The sequence below is a fragment of the Vulpes lagopus genome, chromosome 9, assembly GCF_018345385.1.
Source record: "Vulpes lagopus strain Blue_001 chromosome 9, ASM1834538v1, whole genome shotgun sequence".
NCBI lineage: Eukaryota > Metazoa > Chordata > Mammalia > Carnivora > Canidae > Vulpes > Vulpes lagopus.
Genome location: NC_054832.1, coordinates 38,942,530 through 38,962,248, shown reverse-complemented (window position 1 = coordinate 38,962,248; position 19,719 = coordinate 38,942,530). Strand labels below are relative to the sequence as shown.

The following is a 19,719-nucleotide window of genomic DNA, read 5'->3' as shown; positions in this document are numbered from 1 at the left end:
CATTCACTCCAGGCAACCCAACGGTGGATGCCCTGCCCCGGGTGCCCAGAAGCCGACGTGAGCGAGGCGCTGCCTAGTGGCAGTGGGGATGTGGGGCCAGGACCTGGGCCCAGGACACTCGGGCATTGGCCTGCTCTTGGGTGCCGTCGGCTGTTTGTGCATTGTGTGCAGACGAACCTCCGGCCTGCCACCCGTGGCCGAGGGGCCTGCGCAGACACGATGGATCCCCGGGACCAAGCTGCTCACATGTCGGGCTGTGGGGCCCAAACAGGGACTTCCCTGTCGGTGTCCCATGAGTGTGTCCCTGAGGTCCCCTGTCGCCACCATCACCCACTCACAGGCTGCTCCCTGGGGTGCAGGCCCCACGCAGGGTAGGAGCCCGCAGGTTCTCACCACGGGCCTGGGACCACGGGCCGAGTCCCCTCTGTCCTTACACACACAGTGCCCCCCCCACCCCATCTGCCATTTCACTTCCCCAGTTTGTGTTGCCCATCGCCAGCCACAGCCCCAGGCTGACGACCCTCCTCCCGGGTCCCGTGGGGAGACCACCAGCCACCGGGCGCCATCCTGCCTCCCGTGCTTGCCAGTAGGCACCTGCCAGTGGGCACCTCGTCACACGTCATCCTGGGAGTGGGGGCATTGGCAACGATGTGCTCTGAGAGGCCACCGTCACGCGACCTGTTACTGCCTAGGATTATACTTGCCCGAGTTATTGTCGTTGTCCTCTTCCTGTCCTACTGTACGAATCTGAGGAGGGTCAGACAGTGGGGTCCACGGGGACGTGAACAGGAGGGCTTGACAAGCCCCGTCCTCTGTGGTCGCTAGTCGTGTCTTAACACTAGTGACTCAGGACAGGGCTGACCGGTGAAACATCCATCAGAAACCAACTCACGTCATTGGAGTGGCTCTGCCTTAGCGTTTGCCTGATCATTCTCGTCTTCCGCAGGTCTGAGCACATCTCAGTGTACGGGTCGAGTTGGGGCGGTCTAGGGGAGAGGCGTGGACACCGGGGGAAAGGGACATCCAGATTTGTCCTCAGACGTCATGCAAATCACTCACGTCCTTTTAGTCTTTGTTTCCTTGTCTGTACCTTAGGGATGACACTCCCAGGCATTTAATGGTCCAGGGATCATGGGATCATCGTGCAAATTAAGTGAATAATGTCTGGAGAGAACATAGCACAGGGTCTGGCATCGTGGTAAGCCCCCAGTACCTCCTGCCCCCCGTGGCCCCCCAGATCTGTTCCTAAACCCGATTACGACTCTCCCTCCGGAATAATCTCCCTCTGTGGAGAACAGTGAAACTGGATGCTTAAAAAAAAAAATCATTTTTCCACAGGAGAACTTAAAACCCATGCAATGTCCTTGGAAGTTGTGTTTTGCAAAAGGACTTAACTGTTGACACAAAGACTAAAATGTTTACATGCTTTTCCACAGTCATCTTGACAATAATATTTTCCTGGTTCTTGAGAATCCCTGTGACTTTTGTGTGCACAAAATGGATTTTGTTCGTTTGCCCAAATGGATGCTAGGCTTATAGATTTTTAGATTCAATTTAATTATTTCTGGAGCTCAGCTTCCAAAAAATGCAAGTGAGTCTTCAGCGACCTACACGGGAAATAAGTCATTCTCCGTCTCTGTTTCCTATTTGTTTCAAGCTCGTGATGATTTTCAGACCCAGCAGTTGAAGACATTTCTCATTCCCGTTGCTGTAAGGCTGAAATTCCAGTGTTATTCAGCTTTTGAATGTCCTAGGATCCGATTGCTTATCTCCATCAACCTAGAAAGTGTCCTTCCTGGCAGTGGCCTCAGTCCTAACCCTACTGACCACACGGTCTACAGGCCGGATCGCTGCCATTTTGTCTCTTCCATATTGGACAGTTTGAGATGGAAGTGGAAGGTGCTGAGATGGGCCTTTGAGTAATAGGAAGAGACACGGGAGCTTTGTTAGATTATATTCTCCAATGTGAGAGTTTCACCATAAAAAAAAAAAAGGTGGGAGAGGGCACAGGACTAGTGAGATCTTCCCCTGCAGGTCAGCGCCTGGGAAAGCGGAAGCCCGAAGTGGTTGAAAGCATGGGTTGGGCCCTCAGCATCCCAGCTCCATCATTTACTGGTTAGTTCTGTCGTTTTGGGGCACGTGAATTAATTGAAAGCATTGAAATTAAGCTTCTTTGTGTGTAACAGGCAAAGGCAGTATTAGTTGCTTTGCAGAATTAAAGGGGGTAGTGTTTCTAAAGTTACATGAAATATTATCTGGAAAGATCTTGGCACAGCATCTGGTGCAGTGCGGAGTGCCTGGTGAGCCCGGGCCGCCCTTCCCAGCTTGCACCGGTGTCGGCCACCCCTCAAATCCCACGGGCGATGCGTCAATGCTGTGCTGCTGAGTGACTGCCCTCACCTAGGCTCTCGTGACCTTGCTGCCCTACTCTCAGCTTTACTTCTGAACCCAGCTCTGGTTCCTCTCTTTCTCTCTCTCCTCTCTCGGATTCTCCATCCAGAGCAAGGATAACTTCATTTTTATTTTTTTTATTTTTTATTTTTTTGATAACTTCATTTTTAAAAGATGAGTATTTTTAGATGAATTCCCAGTGCCTACAGCAATGATGACAGCGATGGCAGTAGTGACAAGAACGACGTAGGGGGTTTCTTACCGTCTTTGTCCTCAGGACTGTAAGCTCCGCAAGTCCAAGGAGCATGATTGGGCTCCTCAGCCCTGAATCTCTCAGTTCCTGGAGCAGAGAGAGACTTGTTGGATGAATGAGTCTGATATTTCGAGTAGCTTTGATTATCCCATTTAATCTTTTTGGTTTCTGCACAGTTAGTCCATGTATTTGCCAATTTGTATATTTACTTCCCCCGTGACAGAATTGTAGTTGCTTCTTTTATGGAGTCGAATTCTTAAATGCATGCATGTGTCTCGTAAGATGGATGTCTTAATGATATGTCTTAATGAATGTCTTAATAAATGTTAAATGTGGAAATTAAATAAGTTGGAATATCACAGGAAATAATGTTCTTTCAAGTGTTGGTGTCTACACAGTGTTAAAAAAAAAAAAAGATCTAGTAGTTTGGTTTTAAGGTTTGAGGACAGGGGTCTTGGGAAAAGTTCCGGGAATGGAGGCATCACATTCCTTCCCACACTAAGCTCATAAGCGCATGGGTTTGGTTTCATTTCAGAAGCGGAGTGTTCTCAGTCACCAAACACACCCCATAAGCTCAGCCCGAGGAGGCCAGCAGATAGACCTGGGGAGCCTTTCTCGTATGACAATCCCCTGAGGTTTGAAGTAAATCTTGACAAGCTCCTATAAATACTTTTAACAGACTCTATATAAAATTTCTTTCTTACCCCAACAGCTTTTAAACATATGATGTGACACAATGACCTGGAAAAGCAAAAACTCCATAAGGTCAAATAATCCATTACCTTGGTAGTGTAAGGTTCATAAATTTTGAAGCATTGAAATTTCATGTAAACACCCCTGCGTTGCCTCTGAGTTTTATCTGGAGAATACAAATGTGTCTCACACTCTCCATAAGTGAGGAATGAAAATGTTTGAAATAAACAGCACGTCTCCTGGAAGGCCAAACACTTCTCCTGAGAAAAATGCCAGTCCCGTGTCCCTGTGATGGGCTCCATGTCTGCAGGGGCATTGATTAGAATATTCTAGCTCCAAGAGAGATGCAAAGATTCCAGCCTCCTTCCGTGCCCCACACCTGCCCAAGCTCAACCTTATTTCCAGCTTCTAGTTTCCCTTAGGCTGATGTAACCGTTAACCTATTTAATGTTTAAAAATATCCTCTGTCCAAAAGTTCTCGTTATAGATCTAATCTGTGTCTGTCTTGCTGCAGCGTACAACAGTTTCCATTAGGCGAGCTAACCCGTTCATCAACAAGTACGTACGGAGCCCTTGGATCGACCAGGAGCTCCGTGTGCAGACCCAAAGCAGAAAGCACATTGATCGTGATTAGTTGCCAAGAGGGTGGAACGGGAAATAACAGTTCTGAGGTTCCGAGGAAGGAGAGATGGAACAGGAGGAATTTGAACGGGGTCTTAAAAGCTGTTGGGGATATAGGTAAGTCAAGAGCCGAAGGAAGGGCAAGCGGGGTAGGATCAAGGGTAGGAGCGCAAGTACAGAGACAGGAAGAAAATGAAGGGATCAATCTACCTGAAATGTAGGCTTTGGAAAGGGGACTCATTGGAGGAGCGTCTGGAGGGCAGATTGGAACCGGCCTGTACAAAGCCTCAGGTGCCTGCTAATGCTGCTGGGCTCCAGGTTGGGGGCCAGTAGCCTCTGACGCCGGGCGTGACATGGGCTCGCCCTCTGGGTACAGGAAGGCATTTGTTCTTTATCTTCAAAAGAAAAACAAAGACCATTTACTAGCATAGTAAGTGTATGGCCGTATGTGTATGTGTCGTTTATACGTAAGTACACGTACGTGTCGGTGCATGCTCGAAATTGTACTGATAGAGATGCACGTTCAAAACCAGCGTGGAGGCGGGCTGCTGCCATAGGTGGTCAGGAGTGATTCAAGATTGTCACGCAGCCAGGGAAACGTTCAAAGCAGTATTGTAGAAAAATGAATCTGGCGGCAGGGTACAGAGGGAATCGGGGGAAACAGTTGGCAACTGCAGTGATGCAAGGGCTCAAAGTGTGGTCGCCACAGTGCAGTCGGAAAGAAAGGGGGGGGGGGATTTTGATGGTTTTGTTGTCCGGTGGTGAGATTTTCCTTCAGCAGAAACGTTGGCCGAGATCACCTTGGGAGCCAAGAATGGAGTGGCGCGCAAGAAGACGAGGGTTTGGTTGTGGCTCAAAACTGATTTCAAAAAATGTATTGACAGGGAGGGACCTGGAGGGTATGATGCTGAGTGAAATAAGTCAATCGGAGAAGGACAAACATTATGTGGTCTCATTCATTTGGGGAATATAAAAAAGAGTGAAAGGGAATAAAGGGAAAAGGAGAGAAAATGAGTGGGAAATATCAGAAAGGGAGACAGAACATGAGAGACTCCTAACTCTGGGAAACGAACTAAGGGGGTGGAAGGGGAGGTGGGCTGGGGGTTGGTGTGACTGGGTGACGGGCACTGCACTGAGGGGGGCACTTGACGGAATGAGCACTGGGTGTTATGCTATATGTTGGCAAATTGAACACCAATAAAAAATAAATTTAAAAAATTAATAAAATTTTTAAAAAATAAAAAGGAAATATGTGTCAAAAAGCAGATGATTAATGGCTTATAAACAGGTCAAAGTAATATATTGTTCATTTTGAAAAATGCAATAAATAAATAGATTATTTATTTATTGCATAATTATTTATTTATTGCATAAATAATTTATATATTTATTTATTTACTTTTTAAAAAATGTATTGATACTATCAAATGTGTTATGGCCTGAAAACCCAAACTTAAATCAAGAAAAAAAATTATGGTTAATTAGTGGTCCCTAAAACAAGTGTAGGTAATCTCATAACTGATTTTATACTCAAAGAACATCTTGAAAACTGAAGATAAAATCCCGTCTACCCTAACCCTAAAAAGGAGCGCTCGAAAGAGCTCCCCTAATGAGGGCCTCTGCGTGATAAACAGCCTGTGCTTCATGTCTGCTATTTGGTATTGAAAGGAGATCCCAGGAATCTCGTCATCTCAGTCACGTGTTGGAGATGTATTACCACCTCGTATACCACCTCGTAATCCCTGATTCAGGTATAAATGCATTTGTTCTTCTCGTACGGTGCCATCTTCATAAGAAATGAAATGTCAAGAATCCTTCTAGTAAGTGTGATTTTGTAAGAGAAGTCTTGGTACTTGCACTTGATTTGCCATCATTTTCTTAGATATCATGCTATGCGTTTGAATTTTCCCCATTGGAGGTTGCGAGGTGGGACTCTTAACGGAAATGTGATTCAAGAGTTCAAATCTATCATTAACCAGGCTTCTCAATTTCTCCTTGCAGATAAAAACACTCTAAATAATGATGGGGAAAAAGAAATAGTATGTTTAAAGGTGCCAACTACATCAGACTTAGGATCCCTACAGGATACTAACGTAACCTTGGAAATACACTGATGAAAAAGCCCCACTATCAGACAATTTAAACAAGAGAAAGAAATTCACATATTTTAACTCTAGCCAGGCGTCAGAAATAAACTTAACATTTGTCTCAATCAAGTTAGAAAACACTACAGATTGAGTGCGTGTGTGTGTGTTTGTGTGTGTGTGTGTGTGTGTGTGTGTGTGTGTGTGATCATTTTGGCTGAAAATGAGTAGAATACAGTATTGAAAAGTAGAAACAACATGTTGACGCCTATCAAAACAAAGGAGTTAGGAATAAAATTCCACATTTAGCGGAAGTGAAGAGTCTTACATAACTGCTGGTGGGAATATAAATTGGTAACATGTCTTTAGGACATTAGTGACATGTCTCAAGAGCCTTAAAAATGTGTATAGTCTTTAGATTCAATATTTCTTCTTTTAAGAACTTGTTCTAAGGATAAAAACCTTAAATGTCCAATAATAAGACAGGAGCTGAAACGATTAAGAATCATTTTCTTGAAGGTTATTAATCGTAGTAGATAAGGCCATGAATGCCATGATTTTGAGTGGAAAAAAATAGCATAAAACTGTATATAAAATATCACTATCATATGTGTGTATTTGCATACTTACAAACAAAATTTACAAGTAGAGCAATATGCCTTGAGGTTGTTTTTCTTTCCATTTTTTAAATTGTTTTCCTTACTTTTCAGGATTTTTAAAAAATTATTTATTTACTTAAGAGGGAGGAAAAGAGAGAGAGTGCAAGCAGGGAGAGGGGTAGGGGGAGAGGGCGACGCAGGCTTCCCACTGAGTGTGACACCCAACATGGGCCTCGATCTCAGGACCCTGAGATCATCACCTGAGCCGAAGGCAGACACTGAACCAATGGAGCCACCCATGTGCCCCGGTTTTCAGTTTTAAAAAGAATATATATTGTTTTTTATAACCAGAAAAAAATGCCTACGTAAAAAATTAAGGAGAGTTGTTGGCGTTCAAAATACACATACCTATAGTTTAGTACAGTGAGCTGATGGGAAGATCTCTGTTGACCATGATATATTTATTTAATGTCTTAATCAACAAAAGCTGGGATGCCCAGGTGGTTCAGCAGTTGAGCACCTGCCTTCGGCCCAGGGCGTGATCCTGGAGTCCCAGGATCGAGTCCCACATCGGGTTTCCTGCTTCTCTCTCTGCCTGTGTCTCTGCCTCTTTCTGTGTCTCTAATGAATAAATGAAATCTTTAAAAAAAAAAACAAAAAAACAAAAGCTGTTGTACTAAATTTTTAGCAGACCCATCTGTGCTGCAAAAAATGTAATAGCAGCTGAAGCAAATGTTGACGTGGAAGCGCATCTAATTCTCTAGGCTACGGGGGTGGTTTTACCTGTGTTATTTGGGCTTCGGTTTCACAAAAAAAAAAAAATTAAAAATAATTAAAAAATAAAATAAATAATAAGAAAAAGCCTATCTTACGACTTCCTGAGGTCAGGAGGCACCAATATGCTTTAGATTAAATGAGAAGGCAGTGGCTTCCATTCATACTCACATAGATGTATGTCGGCATTCATTCCTTCAGTCAGTCCTTCAGTCAGTCAATAAACATTTCTTCAGCGCTTATTAAATGTCAGGTCCTGGGCCACGATGATGAAAAGGAGAAACGAGTAAGTCTCAGGAAATTAATGGTCGGTGGGGAGATCAGCATTGAAGCGTGGTTGAAATGAAAAGAGAGAGACGTATGATGTTCTAGGGGAGCACTGAGGAAGGAGCAGCAACCTGGCCCCAGAGTTAGGGGAGCTCTCCCAGGGAGACTAATAACACAGATGGACTTTGTGGGATGAATAGGAGTTTGCCAGGCGGAAAAAGTGAAGTAGAGGAAGAGGATGTATATACAAAGGACACAAAACCTGAGATAGCCTGGCACGCTCGGCGATAGAAAATGTGACATGACTGGGGCTTGGACTGCAAGGCAGAGCGGTGGAGGAGAGTGGGAACCCGGGTAGGGCCAGACATGGCCTTCGCACCTGGTGGCCACAGTGTCGCCGCGTCAGCAGTGGCTGACTGTGGTTTTCCCGCCCGATGGAATCCTAGTAATCATAACGAGGTGGGACTCTTGGAACTATGGAAAGTATCGCGGTTACGACCTGCGCCACGAACGTAGGTGGAACATACAATCGCGTCTCTTTAATCTCCAGTTAATCCTTCAAGCCTCCGAAGTCCTTATTAGCAGGAAGCCTGCTACCCCCTTTTGGGGTTCCCCCCCCGCCTGCCCCACTGCTTCCACTTTGCCCAGGGGTCCTGGGCCTGTTCCCAGGCCGAGTAGGTCGCTGGTCCTGCAGAAACCTGTCGCTGGACCCCCTGGGACAGCCGCCTGTCTGGCCTCCGCACGGTGCTGTGCTCCTGAGGCACACGGTGCGGGTTTGGGGGGCAGCATGACAATTCTCTTCGCTTACGTTCCCACCCTCACCTCTTCTTCCCTAAATCACGGTCTCTGTGCCGGGGTAGCTGGCACTGGAGGAGCTTCCAGAGCTGCCTCGTGCTGGGCCGAAGTTAGCTCTTCCCCTAAACCTTGGGTGACTGTGTGGAGCCCTGCCAACAGCCCGGACGCCTCCCTGCATCAGGGTCACCTTATTTCAGTTGTTCCCAGGACTTTCTCTGTCCAGGACCCTAGTCATCGTCACCCTGACCCAACAGGCCTCCATCCCCCACCCCCAATCCACGGAGGCAGAGGTGAGGCCGCCAGGCTTTCCTCCTGGAAGACCTGGGCTCCTTCTATGCACTGATCTGCCTCCTGCCCGGCGTCCAGGCTGCTCCTCCCGATGACGCAGAGGCAGCAGCTTATGAGAGAGAGACAGACAGACAGAATAAAAACCAACTCAGTTCCTGGATGTTGAGTTTGAGAAGTTTCTTACAGATCTTGATGCCAGCCCTTTATCTGCTATGCCATTTGCAACCACCTCCTCCCATTGTGTGGGTTGCCCTTTAGTCCTACTGACTGTTTCCCTTGCTGTGCAGAAGCGTTTATTCTTGATGGGGGCCCGACGGCTCATTTTCACTTTTGGGACGTGTCTCGCCAGACGTTGCTCTGGCCAAGGCCAAAGAGGTTCCTTCGTGTGTTCGCCTCTAGGATTTTGATGGATTCCCGCCTCACATTTAGGTCTTTCATCCATTTCGAGTCTATTTTTGTGTATTAAGTAAGGAAATGGTCCCGTTTCATTCCTCTGCACGTAGCTGTCCAATTTCCCCAGCACCGTTTGTTGAAGAGACTGTCTTTTCCATGGAATTTTCTTTCCTGCTTTGTTGAAGATGAGGTGACCAGTAGAGTTGAGGCTCCATTTCTGGGTTCTCCGTTCTGTTCATTGACCTATGTGCCCGTCTTTGTGCCAGGACCACACTGTCTTGGTGACCACAGCTTTGTAATAGAGCTTGAAGTCGGGCCTTGTGATGCCTTCAGCTTTGGTTTTCTTTTTCAACAGTACTGGGGCTGTTTGTGGTCTTTTTATGGTTCCATACAAATGTTAGGATTGGTTGTTCCAGCTATGTGAAAAATGCTGGTGTTATTTTGATAGGGACTGCATCGAATGTGTAGACTGCTTTGGGTAGCATAAGCATTTTAACAATATTTGCTCCTCCAGTCCTTGAGCATGGAATGTTTTTCTCTTTCTTTGTGTCTTCCTCAATTTTTTCATAAGAAATTCATAAGAAGTTCTATAGCTTTCAGAGTACAGATCCTTTACCTCTTTGGTTAGGTTTGTTCCTAAGTATCTTATGATTTTTGGTGCACCTGTAAATGGGGGGCGGGTAATTGGGTGATGGGCATCAAGGAGGGCACTTGAAATAATGAGCACTGCATGTTGCATGCAAGTGATGAATCACTAAATTCTACCTTTGAAACTAATAACACAGTGTATGTTAATGAATTTGAATTTAAATAAATTTTTAAGCCCAATTTATTGCCCTGTCCCAATAACCCCCAAAAGCACCTAATTGCTTTATATTTACATAACTAAGATACCAAGCGATTTTTCCAAAAGCAAAAGATCTTCAAAGTGATTTTCCATTCCTGCCTTATTATAAAGAGAAGTATTACCATTTATTTCACTAAAATAATTAATGTGGCCAACCATGCCTATTTTTTTTAAAAAGGAAGAAAACAGTGATGATGTACTTATATACCATATGACAAATTACATAACTTGCCCAAAGTAGAACTAGGTCTTGACCTCCAGATCCATGTGTTTAGCCGCTACGCTCACTTACTGCCTCTTCTTATTCAGCGTGTAATTATCCTATACTCAGAGATGACATTGATTAGGTTTATTTTTTTTAAGATTTATGATTAGGTTTATTGCAGGAACAGAAATCCCTAAGTATAGGCAGTCTTCTGAACTATCGATAAAAGAAAGCTGGGCAACAAGTGTATTTCTGAACTAGTGCATTTATATGGAAAAGAAGTATTCAGTATCTACCTTAAGAGAAAGTTGTGTTTTCCCTGCAAAGTTAGGTCATAGAAGGGAGAACAAGACGCGCACATAGTTCTGGAGGGACTGAAACTGAGCAGCAAATGAGCCTGTGGGTCAATACACATGGTTGACAAATAGCATTCTTTAGAATTCATGATTTGGGAAAGCTACGTACGGGGCCGGGTTAATGTGAGTGTATTTTGCTTTGTCCCCTCGGTGCAAGTAAAGGACAATCAACTGACCTTTTCAGTTTATCAGTTTAATGAAAGTCACCTCTCAGCCTTCTCATCTCTGAGTTTGATAATAATGAAAAATAAAGTCCAACCAGATTGTTTTGACCTTTTCTCCGACGTACTGTTTTCCCATTAGCGTTATTAGTTTCCTCAGTAAAATGAAAGTGAAATCCATGTAGATCCTGGTTCACAAACAAGACAAAATCCTGACATATTATCAGTTTATGTTTTTTTTTTTTTTAAGAGGGGCACCAGATGCTGTAAAATGTGCACTGCACTTTCTGGAGCTCTTAATAGAAATTCCAGGAGGTCGACAGAGTTCTGAGAAGTTTCTGAACATCCACAGGGGACCTAATTGCCTGTTTTCTGACAAAACTTCAATGACACCTGACTCCCGGGCAGCTAAGACCAGAGTCCTACCACTCACCTCCATTTGTAAGACTTTCTTGCACGTGTTTGCAGGCGCTGGTGCTGCATGGCCCCGGCCAGGGCTGGGAGTCAGGATGACTACCGAGCTGTTCATCTACCCCGGTTCTACCACAAAATGAAATCCCTACATTTGACCTCCTATCACTGTGTTGTTTTGCTATTGGTGATTTTTCTTTATTATTTTTGTTGCCATTTTATGTACTTAGAATTCTTTCTTAGCTTTTAAATCTAGTTTGAATTGGAGATACACAATAAATTACATCACTTAAAATGACAAATAATAGATATCCTTGTATCAGCTCTATTGAGTTTTCAGATCTACCCAGCTCTTTGACTTTATTCAGAAACGCACCATTTTGATTGGCCTTCACTTTTTAGGAAGTGAGGAACTCATTTCGGTTTACTTGGACTTGGGTTTGCTCTACGTTAAGATGAGGAAGCACTCTGCACTGAAAGAGGCGGTATGTGTTTTTCTACAAAGTTAGAGGACACTTGGACTTTTCCCTGGGCTGACTACACCCTTTGCATAAACAGATATTCCCAGGTTCCTAAGGAGGAGTATGAGGACTCCGCATCTTTCCTGGCTTTCCCAGAGGCTCTCCCGGGTGGCGACCCACACAGACTAAGGAGTTGTATGGGATGATATAGAAAGAAGCTAACCAACGATTCTGGAAAGCCTATTATGTGCCAGGACTGCGCTTGATAGACATTTGCCTCGTCTCACTTAATTGTCTTAACAATCCCTGAGGCAATGAGCATTTTCCTTCTTGTATAGATGAAGACACGGAGGCCCAGGGAGATTCGGGATCTAGCCAGAATCGCAGAGCCAGGAGCCAACCAGTACTTTCCCAGATTCTCAGCCAGCATCTTCCGGGCCCCCGCGCTGCCCATCCGCAGACTCGGGTGCCTCGGGGGCCCCGAACCCCACCCAAGGATGAGGGATGGTCATTGAATGAAGTCCCGTGCGTCTGTCTTGGGCGTCAAGACACCCAGAATGTCAGAGTGGAGAGTTTGGAGACGGGCCAGGCACCTGCCCTGCCGCTGCCTCCGACCTCCCGTCCAGCCCTTCACCCTGCGTGTGCGGCGGGCACTGGTGCTCCCCGCAGACGGGCCCGACTCCATTCTCAAGGCCCCCGGGAGGCTCCGTTTGTCTTTCCAGGGCCAGCTATGCACCGACGGCTCTGCTGTTGTTTGGAGGCCTCAGCAATCCTCATTTCAAGCTGATTACTTCTTTATTATCTTAACATAACGTCATTGGCCATCTGGCTGATTGGAAATGTGAGGGAGACGCATCCTGGACGATAATGATTTTCAGGTGGAGCAACACTACAGGGAAGTCAGGGCGTTTGCTTTTGAAAACTGATATTTCTTTTTCTAACCTGTGCTAACTGCGCCTTTATCCCTACTGAGAGAATTCCGTCATTTTAATAATTTGGCATTGTTTCGCTGCCAGTGCAGAGATAATGTGAAAAGGAAGTGTATTTTTTTTCTTTCTGTGGATTAAAAAAAGTTCAGAATTTTCATTTGCAGTTCTTTATCCTTTCTTATTTTTTCTATGTTGCCAGCAACATGTCGTTGGATTTAAATCGGCATTAAGTGCATTTCTTTAGAGCAACGCAAGACTGTGATTTTTAGATATACTGAGTAGACTTCTTCCTGCAACAGTTCGAGTTCGTGCTTTGAATGTGAGCAGCTAGTTGGACTCTGGTGCAGGCAGTGGGGACTCGAGGATTCTTCATCAGCAGCACCTAAGTGGCAACGAAAGAACTCCCCGTATAAGTGGTTAGACGCCCCTTCTGTCTGGGGGTAAAAGTGAGTGCTCTGTGCCTGGATATCCATTATGGAGTTTCGTAGTTTGTTAAATGTCTAGCACATGCCAAGCTCAGGATCGTCTTCCATACGTGATCACATCTCATTTAATTCTCACAGTGATGTAAAAAAAAAAAAAATCCTCACAGTGACCCCTTAAAATAGTCGTGGAGCAGGCATGTGATCCTCTCTCCACTTCTCAGCCGCAGAGGCTGAATTTCAAGCAGATCTGGTGGCTACACGGCCAGTGCCACATGACCGCAGGCTCACCAGCTCCACCTTCCCTCCTCGACTCTCACAGCTGGCCTGAGCGAGCTAGCTGGGTGGCCTGGAGTCGAGGCTGGGAAAGTGGTGGCGGCCTTTGGATTGTACTCCAACACGCTTTGGATTCATTTCTTCACTCGACACCTGTTTATCGGGCACCTAATCTGTGCCTCGGGCCTGGGGACGAGGGCGTCCCGGTGACCCCGAGTGTGTAAACCGCTGCCTTCTGGAAGCTTACACTCCGGCTGCTGGAGGTTTTGAGCAGGGGGTCCTCTGGCTCCGGGGTGACAGGCGGCCCCAGAGAGAGCAGTCAGGGGTGACGGCAGCCCGGGGAAGACGGCTGGCTCCAGACGCAGGGCTCGCAGGGCAGAGGCCAGATTCCAGAGAGGCCTCAGAGAATGCATCAGTGGGGTTTTCTGAGCAATTGGCTGTAGAAATCACTCACCCAGGCTTTAATGGGAACCCAGGTCAGCCCACACCCTGGACCCGCGCTCCTTTAATCATGTTCAAGTGCTCGCGTATGAAGCGGCTTCCCAGCAGGCTCGGATCAGTGGGCATGTCGCTCCCGTTCAGCTCCGCAGCTCGGGGCTCAGGAGAGCGGAGCCTTGGTGCCGAGCTCCGACCCCAGCAGCATTTGGCGTCCACACTGCACGTGAGCAGCCCGTTCCCTCGACGACCGGGAGCCCGGCGGCAGCCCTCGGGTGGTTACGCTGGAGACCCGAAGCGCGACCATCTCACAGGCGCTCTGAGTCCTTCCCCGTGGCTCCCTGGGGTGATGGCCCAGGAGAGATCCTCTTAAAAAGATCCAAGCTCAGCTTCTTGTTTCTCTGCCATTGTCATTTCTCCAAAATGACATTACAAGGTCCAAGTCAGAACAGGTTTTGATTCTTGGTCACAAAATACGAGACTTTTGGCATATTGTGTTCCCGTTTCCTTTCTGCTTGTTTTTGTTTGTTTTTGAAGTTTGAGAAACAGACTTCTTGTAGTGACCGTTTACTGGGCAGACATGGTGGATGGGAGATGGTCCTAGATGTGCCAGGTCTGCCAAGGGCCTGAACAATTCTGGGATGCACATCGGTGTCTCCCAAGTCGATGCAAGTGTCACCAGGCTGCCGTGAGTAATGAGGTAACTGAAAGGTCGCCTGCATCCCTTGCTCCCACAGGGCTTACTGGACAGCCTGGTGTTTCCCAGCAGCGAGGGAACCACGTGTGCGGCCGGGGCCCCTGCTTGGTGCTCGGCGGCCTGATGCGCGCTCCCTGCACAGCGTCCCCTGCCTCCAACCCGGCCACATGGGGCCCAGGACCCTGGGGGGCACGCTGTGCCTCCGTCCTGCCAGGTGCACCGGTCGGCAGCCTGGGCAAAGGGAATTTCAATCCACGGAAGGGTCACTGCCTCTATTATCATTCCAGGGCTGCGACCCAAGAGGACCCTGCGTTTGGTGCTCTGGACTGCGGAGGAGCAAGGTGGGGTCGGCGCCTTCCAGTACTACCTGCTGCACCAGGTAGGGGCACGGGGCCAGGTCAGGTCCCAGGTAGGGATGCTGACCTCCCGGGTCACAGGGAACCGAAGTGTGGCCTGCACCCTTCAGGTCGCAGGGTCACAGGGAGGTCTGCGCCATCAGAGGGTTTGGAGTCGGCGGGGTCTGTACACCCCCCACGCCCGCGGCTGGGAGAGCTGAGTATGGCCACAGCCCCCGAGGGAGACCTTGCCGTGGGCTCGGCCCTTTAGGGCGCCCGCACCTGGGCCCAGATGTCCTGGGGATGACATTGTCTTGCGGCCTCCCTGGGGGTGGACCCTCGCCGGGCATCGCCGCTCTGGATGCACCCTGACCTTAGGGCACCGGCGGTGCAGACGGGACACCCACCGCCACCCTCGCATGCAGTGTCCTGATTAAGCAGTGACACCAGCGCCAGGGAGCTTGTCCTGCCCGGCCGGGAAACGCGGCGCCGCCAGGCTGCGGGAACAGGGCCGTCAAGGCAGAGACAGGAGGACAGAAGCGAAGGCAGCTAAGGCTCAGGACCCGGCACAGGGCGGTGGGACACTCTGGGTGGAGGCGGCGACAGGGCACAGCAGCCCGCGGGTGAGCGCAGAGGCAGGGAGCGCAGGTGCATGGAGTGCAGGAGCACGGAGAGCAGGTGCACGGAGCACAGGAGCACAGAGAGCAGGTGCATGGAGCGCAGGAGCATGGAGAGTGGGTGCATGGAGAGCAGGTGTGTGGAGAGCAGGGACAAGGAGCGCGGGGCGGGGAGGGGGGTGGGCAGCGACGGAGCCTGAACAGCAGCATATGCTTCATGTTTACGAGTTCTCGCTGTAGGGCCCCCGGGGGGGAGGAGGTATTGGCGGTGGAGTGGCTGCCCTCGGTCAGGGGGTGATCGTGTCCCATGTCGGGCTCCCTGCATGGAGCCTGCTTCTCCCTCCACCTGTGTCTCCGCCTCTCTCTGTGTCTCTCATGAATAAATAAAGTCTTAAGAAAAAAAAGTTCACACTTTATCCTGAGGCAAAAAAGAGTGACTAAAGTATTTTTAAGGAGGAGCTCTTAGATTCTATACATCTTGGGCTCTAAGGACAAGAGAATACCTGAGAACTGTTTGAAGCATATTTATTCTCGGTCATATAGTCCAAGAAAAAAAAATGGATTTAACCTGCAGTGGATCCGGCTTGGCCTTTCCTCAACCTCTGAAATTCCTTAGATCTGGGAAAAAAAAAAAAAGTTTACTCCTCTGTAAGTTTTCAAGTTCGCTGTAGCCTACTAAAATACACGAGTCAGAAAGGACTTGATTCTACGTGTTCAGGAGGCCGGCAGGGAAATACATCCATGCATTTTTCCCGGAGGGTGTGCAACCCCCTTGACAGAACTGGTTTACTTGACAACGTTGCCTCCACACGAGAGTCTGCGTATGTGTGGCGGGTAGGCTTTGCGTTTTCAGGAATGGAAAGAAAGCCCAGAATGGAAAACATGGGCCTTTCTATCTCGGGTAGCTCTTCATCTCACCAGCCCGTGATGGGACTCTGGCCACGAGAGCGCCGCGTGGCCAGGCCCTGCGGGGTCCGCTCCCCCACAGAATAGTCTCTGACCCTCCAGCCCTATTGCCATCCTTGAAACAAGTGCAACACCTTGTCTGGACCCCTCTAAGAATGTGACATACTTCCTAATCTAGAGGAGAGAAGGAAGGAGAGAGGGAGCGAGGAAAGGGAGCATGAGGGGGAAACGGAGGAAACAGAAGAAAGAAAATAAAAGAAGTCGAGTCTTTGACCAGAAGCATCTTCCCTTCTGCCCAAATGTTGCCACTAAGCTCACACGGAAGAAATCCAGTTGATCAAACAGGAGACGCCAGCTCCACTCTACCTGCCGCGAGGATCTCACTGGGACAGAGGCCTGTGTTGCCGACGGATGCCGAGCGCCGTACAGCTTAGCGCAGGAGGTGCAAAGGATTAAGACCAGGGGGAAACGGGGCCCGGGGCTCCGTCAGTGAAGCACCTGCCTTTGGGGCAAGTCGTGATCTGCGGGCCCTGGGATCGAGCCCACGTCAGGCTTCTTGCTCAGCAGGCAGTCGGCTTCCCCTTCTCCCCCTGCCCCTGCCCTCCGCTCATTCGCTCCCTCTCTCAAATAAATAAATAAAATATATTTTTTTGAAAAAAGGGAGAGACGGCTAGCAGATGTTGGTCACGAGGATGGCTCAGCAGCTGATCCTTGAGGAATACGTACGTGGGTTAGAGGAGTAGTCAGGAAGGGACACCAGGAAGGCCACCGTCCTCTGTACTGACGATGGCCGAGACCTGAGTGCACCCCTGTGTAGGCAGCGTCCAGGAGGAACGGGACTTTGATTTGTGAAGGGCCTACTTGGGTGATTGTAAAAGTAACAGTTTCCAGCATTTTTATGGTACAGTTACGGTTATTAGTAACCTGTGTCAGTAAGGGGCCAATAACCTGTGGCCCGCAGGCCAGACCCAGCCTGCCACCTGTTTATGTACAGACCTCAGGCCAAGGATGTTCTTTACGTCGATAGGGGACTATGCGGCAGAGACGGATGCACCTGCAAAGCCTAAAATATGAAACATCTGATCCTTTACAAAAAACAATGTCTGTGACCCTTAATCTACACAGTAAAAATCATAAAATAATTTTATGTTGTTATTTACACATTGTTACACATAACAATTTCTTTATGATTTTTTGTGACCTAAATGACAATGTTATTAGTATTTGAGCCAGTTATGTATCCTTCAGGAAGGATATATATATGACTATAATATAATATATGACTAGTCATATATATATGACTATAATACTATAAATGTACGTGTACTATCCTTTGTTCTATGCATTTTTGTTAGGTATTTCTTAATAGTGAAGTTGGCTTTACTTACATACCATCCAGTTATGGATAAAACAGGATGCAGAGGATAATTATGCCTTCTTCGTGTTACTCTGAATATATTCCTTCTTCCTCTCCACATGATCTTTTCAACAGTGAAAGCTCTATAAAGGCTACTCAACTGGACACATGTAGCTAAACTTTTATGGGAATAAATTTTAAAATAACTATCCTAAAAAAAATAAAATAAAACAACTATCCCTTGTAAAAAAAAACTAACAAAATTAATATTGACTATCCTTTTCTTAGTAAATACATCTTCGTTTGCAATTCACTTTTGTTCATAGGTTCATAGAAAAATAAAAATGAAATGATGTAAACTTTATCAGGATGAAACTTCTTGCCAAACTAATTTTTAGATTTTTATTCAGGTTCATAGTTAAACCTTTACTTCATAATTACGTTTTTTTTTTTTTTTTTTTTTTTTAATTTTTTAATTTATTTATGATAGTCACAGAGAGAGAGAGAGAGAGAGGCAGAGACACAGACAGAGGGAGAAGCAGGCTCCATGCACCCGGAGCCTGATGTGGGACTCGATCCGGGGTCTCCAGGATCGCGCCCTGGGCCAAAGGCAAGCGCCGAACCACTGCGCCACCCAGGGATCCCCAATTACGTTTTTTTTTTAATGAAATATTGTCTAAATCATTATAATAGTTACTAGCCTTACTGGATTGTTGTGAAATGTGTCTTGCTGTTTGCAGTTTGTGTACAAATTTTGAAACTCACATGCAACTCTATTGTAATAAGTCTGGAACACCCTTTTCAGGAAAACAGACTGGCTCCCGGAGGTCTATAAGCATTTTGGAGGCAGTAACTAGGTAAAATAATTCAACCAGAAAATGAATTTTTTTACTATATCTTGGATCTAGAATAGAAATAATCCTGTGGGTTCGTCCAGTGTGCCCATAACAGTTCAGAGCAGAAAGTCCTATAAAGGACGTATAGGTATTTTTCTTTTTTACTAAAAAAAATTTAAAAAAAAAAAGGCTACCTTCCATATTTTGAAAAGTTGTAGGATGTTCTCTTCCAGATGTAAAGTTCTTCCCACTTTCTTTCCTCATATTGGCACAGGGATTTGAGAATCATTTATGTGTATATTTTTTGTGGTTCACGCAGTTGACCTTGGGCAGCAGCACGTGTTTCGCGCTCACGGTGTGTTATGGGGTAGAGTTGGCATTTGGTAATGAAGTGCACAGGTCTCAAGCCTACAGCTCAACATACCTGCCAAATGCTACCCATGGGTGACTGTCACCCAGATCAAGACGCAGAACGTTCCTGTTACCCCAGCGGACGTCTCATTCAGATCAGCCCCTGACTCTGCCAGGGGTCAAGAGGAGTGCTGCTGTCCATCCCCACAGACGGGTCACGTCCTCGGATTCTGTACTCAGGAGGTCACATCCAGCACCCCCTGGGGCCTGGCTCCCTGCACCCAGCAGCACAGCATCGCAGCCCCCTGTGCTGCGGCACAGGGGAACATGCCCCTGCCCACCACGGAGGGCTCTGTGTCGTGTCCTGGACCCCACTTCTCCGCTCATCCTCCTGTCGAAGGCCCTTTGGGTTGTTTCTTGTCGTAGGTATTACGAACAAGGCTCCCGTCAGCACTTTTGTGCACCTGTGCCTGGTGGTCATGGGAGTGTCTCTTCTCTAGGAACGGAATTGCTGTGTTCCAGGCCAGGCGTGTGTCGGGCTGGGCCTCTCCATCCATGCTCCCGCCTGCAGCCCATGAGAGCCCTCGTTGCTCCCCACCCTCCCCAGTACATTGTATTGTTAGACTTCTAAATTCTGACCTTTCCTGTGGGAGTGACAGTTTTTTGTTTGTCAACGTACGGCTCTGAAGAGTCCCAGGGAAAGTCCTGCTCCCCTTCTCATGCTCCACATTCTCTCTCTCCTGCCTCCTTGCCCATGACTTAAAGGAGACCCACGGCCTCTTTATCCTGTGTGAGTTTTGTGGGGCTGTTAGTGGTTGTAGTGACCATATTTCCCCCTCGGAAGAGCAGGACATGGAAATGCCACCGTGCTCGGAGCGGAAGCTGGCTCCCAGGAGCATGGACTTCACAGGGGTGCGGGGCTGCTGGAACTCAACTGGAGCAAAGTGGGGCCTGAGCCG

The 19,719-nt window shown here is 47.5% G+C and overlaps 1 protein-coding gene across 8 annotated transcripts in view; it reads left to right on the top strand.

The window, feature by feature from the left end:
* CPQ (carboxypeptidase Q) overlaps nucleotides 1-19,719 on the top strand; it is a 398,816-nt gene that overhangs the window by 279,541 nt on the left and 99,556 nt on the right. For all 8 annotated transcript variants that reach the window (XM_041769082.1, XM_041769090.1, XM_041769085.1 and 5 more), the window contains exon 7: nucleotides 14,646-14,737. In XM_041769082.1, coding sequence (XP_041625016.1) covers nucleotides 14,646-14,737 — 92 coding nt within the window. The remainder of the gene's footprint in view (nucleotides 1-14,645; nucleotides 14,738-19,719) is intronic.